The sequence below is a fragment of the Anomalospiza imberbis genome, chromosome 26 (assembly GCF_031753505.1).
Source record: "Anomalospiza imberbis isolate Cuckoo-Finch-1a 21T00152 chromosome 26, ASM3175350v1, whole genome shotgun sequence".
Classification (NCBI taxonomy): Eukaryota; Metazoa; Chordata; class Aves; order Passeriformes; family Viduidae; genus Anomalospiza; species Anomalospiza imberbis.
The window spans coordinates 5,914,392-5,928,121 of NC_089706.1; the positions used below are offsets into that span (position 1 = coordinate 5,914,392).

Consider the following 13,730-nt stretch of genomic DNA (forward strand, 5'->3'; position numbering starts at 1 on the left):
TCAGAAATAACTGAAATTGCATAAAAAGCATTGAGAGTGGAGCCAGCATCCAGAAATCACTCCCAGAGGAGAGTCCACAGCATGAGGTTGCAGGCCCTGCCTTCATTCATCCTGTCTGTTTTCTTCCGGCCCCATGAGTCCTGTGGAGCAGCCCAGTTCAGCAGGGATGGGGACTGGTCCCACTGGACAGGACAGGACATGTACAGGACATCCCTGGGGTTGGGGTCAGTGCCTTGCAGCCGCTGAGGGCTGAAATATCACAGTATCACTTCCCAGTGGAGGCCACAGGAAGACAAAGAGGTGTGATTCTCCCCAGAACGTGCAGGGGGAAATGGACATTACAACACTGGGAGGCAGCGATGGGAGCTGGAGGGCGTTCCTCAGCTGTACTTCCTCACCAGGATGTGGGGAAATGTTTTATATTTAAACTGTTGACTGGTAGAACAGTGTTCATCAAAACGTGGCTGGAAGACTGTCAAGCAGATGTGCACGGAGAAATCTCAATTATGCAATGTTTTCCCTTGGCCTGAGAGGCCTCAGTGTGTGATTCTTGGCCTGGGCTGGGTGACTCAGTGTGGCTGGGCACAGACACTCTCTGCTCTGCTCTGGGCCAGCCACGGGCTCTGAGGGGGATTTGTTCTTGGGCACAAGCCTGGTGGGTCACCAGAGCTCAGGCAGACTGAGTCCCTGGCTGTGGGATCTCCTGTTCTTCCAGTTACTTAATGCTCTTCTGGATTTGGACTGTTAAGGAGTTTTCCCCACAGCAGGAGCATTACTGAAGAGCTGTTTCCCAGAGGTTCACTGCTTTGGGCAATGTGTTTTCAGGCTCTTGTGTGTCAGTGTTGTGCAAAAGCCCTAATAAACCTGCTGTTGTGACGTGTTTGCAGTGACACCCTGATCTGTTCTGCAGTGCATGCCTTGGGTGGGGGCAGGATCCCACCAGTGCCAAGGGGTCTCTCTCCCTCCCAGTCCTGGCAGATCCTTAGAATGGGGATATTGCTACAAGCACATGCTGAGCTCTTCCTGAAAGCCTCCTCAGCCATTTCCCTCCTGGCCTTCAAAGGTTGCTCGGGACATCTTTATTCTTTATCCCAGTGCAGCTCCCTAGAGCGAGGGGATAATGTCAGTTCGGGTAAGGAGGGTGAGTGAGGGCCAGGGCACAGTCTGCCTGGAGGCTGGGTGTGTGTTAGTGCCTCTAGACAGAGGGATTACTGACTCCTTACCGTGAGGTTGAGGAGAAGGGAGGAATGTGTACAGCTCTTTTTTGCTAACAGTTGAGCTTCTGAACAGTCCAAAAGCATAAAGTTTGTTGTAGGTTCTCATCTGTCTGATGTGGTGGAGGTTTTTGTTGGCAAGTGCTCCACTGACCTGCTTTGACTGCAGGAAGAATGCCAGGAGAACCAGCATGGATACTGAGAAGAGCTTTTTCTCAGGAGCACAGCAGCAAAGGGATCAGGACCTGAGTCACATTTTCAGTGCGAAACCACAGATCTCGGAGCTCAGGCTGGTCAGCACGGCTCTTAGGAGAGTGCTCAGTCAGTGTCTTGTAGCAGTGGGGCTGTCTGTACCAACAGAGGGGCAGCTCTGGGGGCAGGTTCCTGCTGCTCTCCACTCCCAGCAGTCTGAATTTGGTTCTAAGCCCTGACTGGAGCCCCGTGGTGTTCCCTGCAGCCCAGCCCCACAGCTGGGGTCTTGCACCATCTGTGCCCAGCCAGACTTGCTATGGGGTGCCAAGGGTAAAAGGATAATACATGAGCTGTGATTTGGGGAGGGTTTTAATTTCTTCCTGTTTTTTTCTGTTTTGTTTTCCTTGAAGGTCTCCAAGTTGCCAAATCTCCGCTCGCTCAGTCAGCTCCTCCTCCTTGACATCATAGATTCCTTAGCTACCCACATCTCAGACAAGCAGTGTGCAGAGCTGAGTGCAGACATATGACATGCCTTGGAAAACCACCTTCTCATTTGTTCCTGAAAAACACTGGCACTTTAGGGCTGGCTCTGGTTTACTGTTGCATATGGAGTAGCTCAGTGTCTGCACACTACAGCAGCCCTGGAGGAGCAGGGACAGCTGAGGTGCTCTCTCTGGCTTTGCTGGGTTTGTACCTTTGTGCAACGGTTGGACTTTGTTACATTTGTTACCCAAATGTAGACTTGAAATCACTGCAGGGGTGAATTAATTCCACATGGTTTGGGGAGTTTACTAAGTTCATAATCAAGCCCATTATTACTTTCATACTGTAAAATCAAGCAGTCATGAGTAGGAGTCACTAATCCTTTGAAACACAATATTTTAAGAATACTATTTAAAGAGCTTCAGCTGACCCAACCCGAGGGCTGCAGGGGGAAGTCAGAACGAAACTGGGAACAAGAGCGTGTGGTGTTCACAGGGAACTGGCCCTTGGACCAGAATGTAGTGACTTTTCAGAGACTCCATGGTGTGGATTAACGGATAAGCCCCTGTGCAGCTGCCCAGATTGGTGGGCTGCAGGAATCCAGATCCGTGTTCTGCAGCAGGTCAGACTGGAAGATTACAGCAGTCCTCTCTGACCATCAAATCCATTAATCCTGTCTTGCTAAGCCTTTCTAAATCTATTTATTAATAAAGAATTAACATCTTCTCCTGGCATTTTATGATTGACTTGGATTTCATTCTGGAAAAAAATTAAGCAAAATACGTTCTGCGCTTGATGAAGGTCACATTGTTAAAAATAAGTGTGTTACATCTTGTTACTAATTTTATACTGAAGTGTGTCTGTGAACCCTTGCCTTTGCAGGAAGGTGAATGAAGGCAGAATGCCATTCCCAGCCCGTGCAGAGGCAGCTGCTGTTCCCTTCCATTGTAGCCCCCAGCTCTGTGCTGGATGCTTCCCACCTCTCCTCCCAGCTGGATGGTCTTGGTTGGAGAGCACCAAAAATGTGGTGTTGGTAAAGTGTCTGGTGGTGGAACTGTCCCAGCCCTGCCCAGAGTCCTTGGGGCTGCCCGGGGAGGGAGTGACAAGGTAGGAATCAAAACCTTGTCCTGCTCCAGCTGCAGGGGCTGCTCTCTGCTTGTCTGAAGCTGGACTGGTGCAGGATCTCTGTCGAGACATGCAGCTTCCAGCCCTCACACTCCCACCTGTGCAGCCATGATTTTCATTCAGTGAAGTGTTCCTGGAGCGGCAGCTGTGAGCTCCTCGGCAGCATCCCACAGCCTGACACACCTGCACGTGCCAAGAGGACTTCAGTCTGGGCAATGGAGGATGCGACACGGATTCAATCCAAGGGAAGTGCTCCAGGGACCACCCTGTCTCCCTTGGCCTGCTCAGGTGAGTCAGACCAGAGGTGACAGGTGCTTCTGAGAGCCAAGGGCACCTTTTAAACCAGAGGGATTGTTTCCAGATGAGTCTCCTCACAGACAGTGGAGTCTCTTACCAGAGGTCATGATAATTGTACTGACAGCTGCTCTGCGTTCCCTGGGAAACCAGGTTGGCAGCTGGAGAAAGGTTCTACCCTGCAGCTTGTAACAACACTACAGTCTATTTCCAGTAATGCTGATCCACTAGAGGACACCCACTGCCCAGGGAAGCCTCATTCTCTCAGGCTGAACATGCCATAACCAGCCCTCTTTAAATCCTGAGGGCCCACTTGTGAGGAAATGCACAACCTCTGCACCCTCTGAGCAGCGGGCACTGCAGGGTCTTGGCTTTGGGGGGGATCTGGGCTCAGTCACGGCTGTAGGGACCACAGTGCTGGGTCAGAGATTTACTGTGAACACTTGTAGCCATTGAGATTTGCCTCTGGGCTGCTGTTGTGCAAGTGCCAGGACCGTGCACCTCTCTGACAGCACACCCCCGAGTTTCCTGGAGATCGCAGGATGGGAGGTGTTGTAGGGGCCACACAGACTGGGGTACACATGAGCTTCCCAGGGCAGTTAGATGCTCTTGTTCTCACCACCTTGTTATCATTATGGCCAGCAGGCTCTCAGGTTACTGATGCTCCTGCAGCCTTGGGCAGTTCTGTACTGGAATTTGTGCAGTCATATCCCTGCATTTGATAAGGAATAAAGAACAATGTGGCTGTCCAGCTTTGTCTTATTCCTACAGTCTCTGCCACATGCAGGCCCCACTGGCTCTTTAAAGTTCTTGGGACTGCTGGTGGGAGAGCAGGAGCACCCCTTTCCTCCAACCCAATGTGAGCCCCAGCGTGGTGGTAAAAAGCAAGGTGGAGAAGCAATCCCCAGCTCCTCTGGAGCAGCATGTCAGGACACTGGAGCCAGGAGGTCCCAGCTTTGCCACACTGCACCAGCTCCCCATGTCCCCACTGTCACACCTGTGGCAGCTGGGCAGAAGCCTGGCAAGGAGCAGTGTGGATCGGGGCCAGGACCTGCTGCAGCCCTGCAGGCACTAAGGCCAAGCCCATCCCTCCAGTGGCAGCACCAGGAGAAGCCAGCAGCACCCCAAGTCCCCAGAGCAGGGCTGGCAGTGGGGCAGGGAGTCACTGTAAGGTGGCCTATGGCTCACTGGGAACAGGAGAACACAGAGAAAAAATTACACATTTTAATAAGGAAATGTCAGAGGGAGGCACTGAGGTCCTGCCAGCAGGAGCACCGGCGGAGGGGGCAGAGCCCAGGCTGCCTCAGGCCTCAGCCCCCCCCAAGCCCAGGATCTTCTTGACGTAGTTCTGCACGTTGACGTGGAGCTGGGGGGCCGTGGCAGAGAAGGTCTCCATGGCCAGGGCCCGCGTGGCCTCGGAGCCGCCCCACATGGCGCGGTACAGGGGCAGCGTGTACTTCTGCTTGCCCTGCGGAGACACAGCGCAGTTACGGCCCGACCCCGGCCCGGCCCCAGCGGTGACGGCCCCCATTCCCCTGTCCCCGGCCCCCATTCCCCTGTCCCCGGCCCCCATTCCCCTGTCCCCGGCCTCGCCCTGCCCTTAGCGAGCCACTGAGCACATGGCAAATGGGACAGGGTGGGCAGCCCTTGGCACCGCAGCAGCTGGAGAGGGGAGAGCACCTGAAGCCTGGAGAAGGAGCAGACCCTGAGAAGCTCAAGAAGTTCAACAAGGCCAAGTGCAGGGTCCTGCACCTGGGTCAGGACAGGATGGATGGAAGAATGGAGAGCAGCCCTTCAGAGAAGGACTTGGGTGACAAATTAGGTGTGACCTGGCCATGTGCTCTCCCAGCCTGGAAAGCCAGCTGTGTCCTAGGCTCATCCCCAGCAGTGTGGGCAGCAGGTGAGGGGGAAATTCTGCCCTCTCATAAGACCCCAACACTGGAGCACTGCATCCAGCTCTGGAGTCAGACACACATGGACAGAGCAGGTCCAGGGGAGTCCGTGGAGCTGCTCTGAGGGCTGGAGCCCCTCTGCTCTGGGGCCAGGCTGGGAGAGCTGGGGGTGTTCACCTGGAGAAGAGAAGGCTCTAGGGAGACCTCAGAGTCCCTCCCAGTGCCAAGAGAGCTGGAGAGGGACTTTGGAGTGACAGGACAAGGGCAAATGGCTTCCCACTGCCAGAGGGCAGGGTTAGACGGGATACTGACAAGAAATTCTTCCCTGTGAGGGTGGTGAGGCCCTGGCACATCCCTGGAAGTGTCCAAGGTCAGGTTGGATGGGGCTTGGAGCAACCTGGTCTAGTGGAAGGTGACCCTGCCCATGGCACGGGGTGGAATCAGATGAGCTTTAAGGTCCCTTCCAAACCAAACCATCCTGTGGGTGTATCAAAAGCAAGAGCCAACCCTTGCCACCAGTGCCCAGGGACAAACCTGGCTGTGCAGGAAGTCCTTGACTTTGCTGTACTCAGTTTCCAGGTTGTTCTTGAGGACAATCTGGCACCAGCGCAGTCGCAGCTCAGCGTTCTGGGCCTTGGAGATCTTGGGGTACATCTTGCTCAGCCTTTTCACATTTCCTGTGAGAGGGGAGCAGTCACCATCCCCCACAGGGCTCTGACCCAGCTCCCAGGAGCCCTGAGTCCATTCCCAGCTGTGCTGCAAATTCTTTGGGATCCTCCCAGCCTCAGCTCAGCCCTGGCCCCTGCCCAAGCGTCCCCCACCCCCAGCTCTGGAGCACCCCAGGCACTTGCTGGCTCTGGGCAGGACAGTGCCCTTGCCCAGGCTGGGCAGCCCTGCAGGGCCGTGTGCTGGTGGCTTGGGATGCCAGCACACAGTGGGGGGAGTTTCCTCAGCAAAGAGGGCAAGGAGAGCTGCAGTGACATGGGGACACGAGAGCCCAGCATAGCCAGCCTGGGGACAGCAGCACTGCACATGTCCCCATAAATCTGGGGACATGCTTCCCCTGGCTCTCCATCCTCCACCACACCAACCGAGGCTTCCAGGAACCAGGACCCAGAGAGCAGTTGGAGAGGAGCTGATGGCCACACACCCGAGTGTCCCCCCGATGTGCCCTCACATCCCCGGCCAACTGGCTGGACTTGGGCACATCACCCTGTGTCTCCTCTGGCCACCAGAGCCCTGGGAGTGCCCTGGCACTCACCTTCAGGCAGGGGGGATTTCTGCAGGACTTGATCCAGGAAATAGACCAGCTGGTACGTCCTCCAGCCCATGATGTCCACGGCTTCAATCGCCTCCATGTTCAAGCTGTCAGCTGCCCAGAGCTCTGCCAGCTCCTCCGCCGGCCTCATCAGCTGCTGCCCCGGTGACAGGTCAGGTAGGTAGGGCGGCCAGCCCGGCGTGTTCAGCCAGCGGTCAAATTCAAACCCTGCAGCGAGGCAGGAGGGAGAGCTGAGAACAGAGCCCTGAGCCCCACACCAGCTGCTGCTGCCCAGACCCCCCACCTCCTCCCAGTGCCACCAAACCTGCCCGAGGATGGTGACCACCACAAACTAATGGGGTGAGGCCATCAGACGCCTGGGCTCAGGCTGTGCTTGTGGGTATCGGCCCCAGCGCCACCAGCGGGATGAGCTCCAGCATGGAAAGCTCCTGCCAAGCCTGGATCTCCAGCAAGGCTGGGCCAAGCCCAGAGTGCTGGCTGGGCCTGATCCCGGTGCTCACCAGACTCACCAGGCTGAGTCACGGACACTCCATGAAACAGCACCCAAATGCAGAGCAGGGACTGATCGGGCTGAGCTGGCACATGCCCAAGCCTGGGCCCGATCCCAGCTGGCCAGTGCTGTCCGTGCCTGCTCCGACAGAGCCGGGCTGGCAGCAGCAGCATCTCCAGTAAAACACACAAACCAACGTGCAAAGGCTCTGGGGGACAGGGGCTGCTCTGGCACCTGCAGGAGCGGGGCTGGAAAGTGGCAGCCCCTGTTCCCTGGCCAGGATGGCGCTGTGCTGACCTGGGATGGAGTCCACGCCTTTCTCCTTCAGCTCTGGGAAGTACTCCAAGAAGAACTCGAGGGTGTCGTCTGCAGTGATGCTCTGGAACTTGAACCGGTTCACATAGGCCTGTGGGGACAGATGCCAGACACTCTCACCCCAGCACTGCTGCCCAGTCCTCTGTGTGCTCCACCTCATGGGGGAACCCATTCCAGCCCCTGTTCCCTCCAGGGTCTGCCCAACCCCCTGCATCCCCAGGGATACCCCTCAACATTCCCAGCACCTGCTGCAAGCATGAGGCTAGGCTCTGCCTCAGTCTTACTCCCCTATTCACATTCCCATTTCCCACCTCTTCTTCCTCTCCCCAGCTGCCCTCTCAGCCTGTCCTTCCCAGGGTCCTGCTGTACCCCTGCCATGGCATTTTGACTTTGCAGCTCACACCCACCTGGAGGAAGGCATCAAACTTGCTCTGGTTGCCCACAAGATGCGCCAAGTAGCTAACGAAGCAGTACCCCTTCTCATAAGGTGTTTCATTGTATGTGTCATCTGGATTGACACCTAGAAAAAGGCAAAACCATCAGATATCCTCTGCCCACCTGCAAAACACCACAGCCCTCACATGCACCAAGATTCCCCCATCTGTGCTGGGGGAACAGCACAGATGTTCCTATCCCACCCCTCCTGCAGCCATCGTTTCTCCCAGGTCCCATCACCCGTGCTGCTGTTATTGCCAGCCATGGAACAGCCCGGCCCCCCCAGCCCAGCTGTCACTGTCCCGCTGCCCCGGAGCCCAGGGACACCCCACAGACCTGGCTCGATCACCACGCGCAGCTTGTTGAGGGGATGGTCCTCCCCCGTGGCGTCCATGTGCTGGCGCAGGAGGGCCCTTCCCGTGGCAGCCTCCAGGCAGGTGTAGGGCAAACCTGGGCAGAGACAAGTGGAGGCATTCGGGGAGCCCGGCCAGACCCCTGCACACTGCGGGCACAGCGGGCGCTGCGACGGGAGAGGAACACCATCAGTGCACGAGCTGGCAGAGCAGGAAACCCATACACGTGGAGCTGGGATGGCAGAGCTGCAGGGAGCCATGTGGGGCAACCCAGCCCCACGCAGCGAGAGATTTTTCGAGCCACTTAAATTCATGTGGATAGAGCAAATTGTGCTGGGAGAACACGAGCTTCTGGACAGGACTGTGTGTCCAGGGGGGAGCTCAGGACAGCTGGTATCAGCTCCACATGGGAGCTGCAGGAGGATGAGGAAGGTGAGGCAAGGACACAGTGCCCACATTCCTGGCAGGGGTTGCAGGGAACTGTCCATCTCAGAGCAAAGGCTATCAGAAATCACAGGCTGGTTTGGGCTGGAAGGGACATTAAAGATCATCTTGTTCCACCCTCTGCCATGGGCAGGGACACCTTCCACTAGACCAGGTGGCTCCAAGCCCCTTCCAACCTGGCCTTGGACACTTCCAGGGATGGGGCAGCCAAAGCTTCTCTGGGCCACCTGTGCCAGTGCCTCCCCAAACTCACAATATCTAATCTAAACCTATTCTTTTTCAGTTTACAGAACCCCACAGGGCCTTGCAGCTGCTGCCCTTCACTTCTGAGATGCAGCGCAGGCTCCATCCCCACTGGCACCCGGAGGGATGCGCTGAGCCATGGAACAGACCCCAGACCCACACAGGGCTCAGCACCCCACAGCCAGGCACGGCCACGCACCGTAGACCTCGGTGGAGATGCGCCTCTGGGCGTACATGGTGAAGCCCTCGTTCAGCCAGAACTCGCCCCACGTGGCGTTGGTGACCAAGTTGCCAAACCAGCTGTGGGAGATCTCGTGGATGATGACGTCCACCAAGGAGCGGTCCCCGGCCAGCAGGCACGGCGTGACGAAGGTGAGGCAGGGGTTCTCCATGCCACCAAAGGGGAAGGAGGGCGGCATGAACAGGATGTCGTACCTGCAGGGAAGGCTGGGCTCAAACCCCACTCCTGATGACGGGGCTGGGGACAGAAGGAAACTCCCTGTCCCTGAGGAACCAGGTCCTTCAGGAACCTTCCAGCCATACCTGCCCCAAACATAAGGTCCAAAGAGTTTCTCTCCAACCACCAGGAACTCCTCAATCACTCCGTCGTACTCCTTCTTGGCAGCCTCGATCAGGCAGGGCTCGGCCCAGACACGGCTCCTGGTCAAGTGCAGAGAAGAGGAAGTTTAACCATTAACTTCCACCTTGTTGCTTCATCAGACAGAAATTGCATAGGTTTATTCCAAAGAAAAATAAAACCCTGCTGATAAAGGCATCTAAAGAGGCCAATAGTGCAAATTGCTGTGATTTCTTTCCTTGTCTGAATGTCAAAGGGCTTTTATATGGCTGCAGTGGCAGCCAAGAACTCAAGAAAGCACCAGCCTGTGAGGAAGTGTGGGATCCTCCATGCATGGGGACCCACTGCCCTCATTCACGTGCAGGGTGACATAAGCAGAGCCAGGGACCCTCCTGAAGGTGAGGGGACACAGCATCAAGGCTCCTTCTCACTCTCCAGTTTGAGAAGGACCCTCATCCCATGAGCCCACATCGTGGTGACACAGACAGGGACTGACCGTGCCATGTTCACGGCCAGTGTGTCTGTTCTCCAGAGCCCCGTGGAGCAGGGAGAGGCAGAAGGTGGCTCCACAGGAGCTTCACTGTGCAGCTCCCACAGCTCTGGAGCCCTCCTGAGCCCCTTACCTTGGGCCAACATCAGCACACACGATGTCCCCAACAACCAAAGCGATCAGGTAGGAGGGGATTGGCTGGGACATCTTGAATACAAAGGTGTTGTCCTTCTGCTTCTCCCAGCTCGTGGCACTCATCACAGCCGTGAAGCCCTCGGGGACCTGAACACGTGGATAAAACCATCCATTACAGTCACAGCACACACAGTGGCAGGCCAGCTAAGCCAGCTGGGATGCCACAATGTCTGATGGCAAATGTGTCCCAGCCTGAAGGTGCCAGGGCCAGGGGCGCTGCAGGCTTTGGGGAGCAGAGCAGGAACACCCCGAGCTCCCACTTGGCATGCCAGCTGCATCCCTGCAATACTAGGGTACCTGGAGCTGCCCCAGGTGCTCCTGGAGCTACCAGGAGATAAGGAAATGCTGGAGCTGCAGGTGTGAAAGGGCAGAGGATGCAGATCCCTCAGCCGCTGACTCCCCTCCCAGTTCTTGCACAACAACTCATTTTTCCTGTTCCCAAGCCAGCGCAGAACCCATGGCAAATCCACCAGCCTGGGCTGAGCCCAGGGAGACTGATGCAGTGTCCCCTATCCCAGACAGGGGTGAGCCCCATGGTGCACGGGGAATAGGGTTTCCTTGGTACAGAGCATCACACCAGAGCTCAGCAACAGCCCCATCCCATGCTCATCCTGTGGCATTAGAGGGGCTCTGCCCTGGGAGAGCAAAATAATCCTGGCATCACCAGCTGATGCCACCACGTGCCATTGGCACTGGCTTGGTGTCACACCATTAAGCAGTCCCCTGCCACGCCGTGGCAGCCCCGTGCCAGTGTCACCACATGCCCACATAGAGACAAGGGGGGAATCTGGATTTAGTGCCATCTTTGGGGAACAGCAGCTGCTCCTTCCTGGAAGTCTGGCAGCTCCAGAACTGCCACAGGACCCAGCATGGCCCAGCACCACCACCTTCCTCCAGCTGTTTTCCCCCAAACTCAGCTGCTCCTGCTACAAATGCCAGGAGCTCTGGGCAGGACAGCCAGGCTGGCACATGCACCCGCTCCCAGGCAGCAGCACTGCAACTGGGGAGAGGCAGGAGCACCCTGGGGCTCTTGTCTTCATCCAAAAGGGCATATAAGAGAAAAATAGCCCAAGTACAGATGAGTGATTTCTCAGCTGGGGCCCGAGGAGAAGGGTTTGAAGCAGTGTCCCTGCTGTGATGCCCCAGTGCTTTGGCACATTCATTGCAAGGGATCCAACAGCTCAGAGCAGTTTAAGCTGGAAGGGGCATTAAAGATCACCTCGTCTCACCCCCTGCCATGGGCAGGGACACCTTCCACTAGCCCAGGTTGCTCCAAGACACATCCAACCTGGCCTTGGACACTTCCAGGGATAGCCACAGCTGCCCTGGGCAACCTGTGCCAGGGCCTCGGCACCCTCATAGCCAAGAATTCCTTCCCAGTGTCCCATCTAACCCTGCCCTCTGCCAGTGGGAAGCCATTCCCCCGTGTCCTGAGACTTAGATCCTTGTCCCAAGTCCCTCTCCAGCTCTCTTGGAGTCCCTTTAGGCACTGAAAGGGGCTCTAAGGTTTCCCTGCAGCCTTCTCTCCTCCAGGTGAACAGCCTGGCTGGCAGGAGGCTGAAATCCCAGCTGTCCCAGCCTGGCTCCACAGCAGAGGTGCTCCAGCCCTTGGATCCTTGGAGCCCGTGGCCCCCTTTGGACTTTCTTCCCCAGCAAACTTTGCACTCATGGAGGGTTTTGCTGCTGCTGGGTGTCAGGGAACGGCCAGGGCAGCTCCTGAGGCTCTGCTTACCTTCACAGTGGCTGAATAGGTGAACTTGACTGAGGGGGTGTCGAAGCAGGGGAAGAAGGACCTGTTGAGGACAGCCTGGCCCTGTGTGTACATGTAGGGCTTCTGCTTCCCCGCCGTCTGCTCGGGGGACAGCCAGCACACCTGGGGAGAAAGCAAGACCCCAGTGAGGGGCGGCTCGACCACAGCTGCTCCTTGTGGAAGGAGCTGGGAAGGGGCTCCTCACCCGGGGTGCTCTGTGCACCCCAGGCTGTTGTTCCCTGGACCTCCCCCCAGCTCCCCCCGGGTCTGGCAGCCCCCAGTCCACACCGGGTCCTTGTGGGCCTGGGTGTCCCACCGGGCTCGGCGTCTCTTCCATCCACCCGGTCACCTGTCGGGCTCGGTATTTCCTCGCCCCACCCTGCTCATGCCGGGCCCGGTGTCCCTCAGTGTCCCCCTGCTCATCCCAAGCACGGTGTCCCTCAGTGTCCCCCTGCTCATCCCGAGCACGGTGTCCCTCAGTGTCCCCCTGCTCATCCCGGGTGTGGTGTCCCTCAGTGTCCCCCTGCTCATGCCGGGCCCGGTGTCCCTCAGTGTCCCCCTGCTCATGCCGGGCACGGTGTCCCTCAGTGTCCCCCTGCTCATCCTGGGCCCGGTGTCCCTCAGTGTCCCCCTGCTCATGCCGGGCGCGGTGTCCCTCAGTGTCCCCCTGCTCATGCCGGGCCCGGTGTCCCTCAGTGTCCCCCTGCTCATGCCGGGCGCGGTGTCCCCGGTGTTTTCCCACCCCCCGGGCCCGGTGTCCCAGCGCTCACCCCGGGCCCTTCGCCCGCCTCGTAGTCGATGAGGAGGGTGAGCAGCTGCCCGGCACGGGGGGCCTGGGGCAGGGCGACGTGCAGGGCGCTGCCATAGCTGGCGAAGGGCCGGCTCTCCACGGGCAGCGCCTGCCCGGCCGCGTCCCCGGGCCCGCCCGGCGGCGGCAGGAGCGCGGCGCGGCTCACGGCCAGCGCGGGGTGCGCGTCCAGCCGCAGCTCCGCGCCGTCCCGCTCGCAGCGCAGCTCCAGCCGCGCCCGCCCGCGCAGCCGCCCCGCGCCCGCGGCCGCGAAGCACACGCGCAGCTCCAGGTGCAGGTGCCGCAGCGACCACGGGCCCGCGCTGCTGGCCGAGGCCGCGTCCCGCACCGGGGCCCTGTCCCGCACCGCGGACACGTCCTCCACCGCGGCCGCCATCGCCGCGCCGGGGCCGCGCCGGGGCGGGGCCGCCCGGCGGGCGCGGAGGCGGGTCCCGTCCAGGGGCGGGCACGGGGCGGGGCCGGGAGCGGGGGACGGAGAGGCGAGGAATCCACGGGTGGGGGATGGAGGGGACCCGAGGGGGACCCACGGGTGGGGGATGGAGGGGACCCATGGGAGGAATCCACGGGTGGGGGATGGAGGGGACCCGAGGGGGACCCACGGGTGGGGGATGGAGGGGATCCATGGGGGATCCACGGGTGGGGGATGGAGGGGACCCATGGGAGGAATCCACGGGTGGGGGATGGAGGGGACCCATGGGGGATGGAGGGGACCCATGGGGGATCCACGGGTGGGGGATGGAGGGGACCCATGAGGGGATCCATAGGAGATCCATGGGTGGGGGATGGAGAGAAATCTCTGGGTGAGATCCATCGGGGGTGGAGAATGGAGGGGCATCTATAGGGTGGATCCATGGGTGGGGGATCCATGAGGGGGGGGATGGAGGGGACATGGGGTGGGATCCATGTTACGGGGATGTAGGGGGATCTATGAGGGACCTATGGGGGTTCCAGAGAGAATTTAGGAGAAGGGAGAATCCATGGGTTGGGCAGAATCAAGAGATGTCTGGGGAAATCGGGATGGGAGGAATTAATTGGGGCAAGGAATCTAGGAGGATCTATGGGTGGATATTCATATGGGGTGGGGATCCATGTGGGGTGGAGGGGCGTGCAGCAGAATCCAGAGGTTGGGAATCCATGGATCAAGGGCATTC

At 58.5% G+C, this 13,730-nt stretch overlaps 2 protein-coding genes across 2 annotated transcripts in view; one reads left to right on the plus strand and one right to left on the minus strand.

Annotated features, from left to right (window-relative positions):
- LZTR1 (leucine zipper like post translational regulator 1) overlaps window positions 1-2,623 on the plus strand; it is a 36,775-nt gene extending 34,152 nt beyond the window's left edge. Inside the window, exon 20 of the mRNA XM_068173354.1 lies at window positions 1,817-2,623. Coding sequence (XP_068029455.1) covers window positions 1,817-1,933 — 117 coding nt within the window. The 3' untranslated portion in view covers window positions 1,934-2,623. The remainder of the gene's footprint in view (window positions 1-1,816) is intronic.
- Window positions 2,624-4,514: 1,891 nt separating this feature from the next.
- RNPEP (arginyl aminopeptidase) lies at window positions 4,515-12,994 on the minus strand. The gene is made up of 11 exons (XM_068173355.1): window positions 12,542-12,994; window positions 11,754-11,894; window positions 9,960-10,108; window positions 9,303-9,419; window positions 8,959-9,194; window positions 8,056-8,169; window positions 7,692-7,804; window positions 7,267-7,375; window positions 6,462-6,686; window positions 5,735-5,877; window positions 4,515-4,776 (listed from the first exon to the last, which is right to left on the minus strand). Exons 1-11 carry the CDS (start codon window positions 12,953-12,955, stop codon window positions 4,612-4,614), a joined length of 1,926 nt encoding a protein of 641 aa, XP_068029456.1. The 5' UTR covers window positions 12,956-12,994; the 3' UTR covers window positions 4,515-4,611.
- Between the last annotated feature and the right edge of the window lie 736 nt (window positions 12,995-13,730).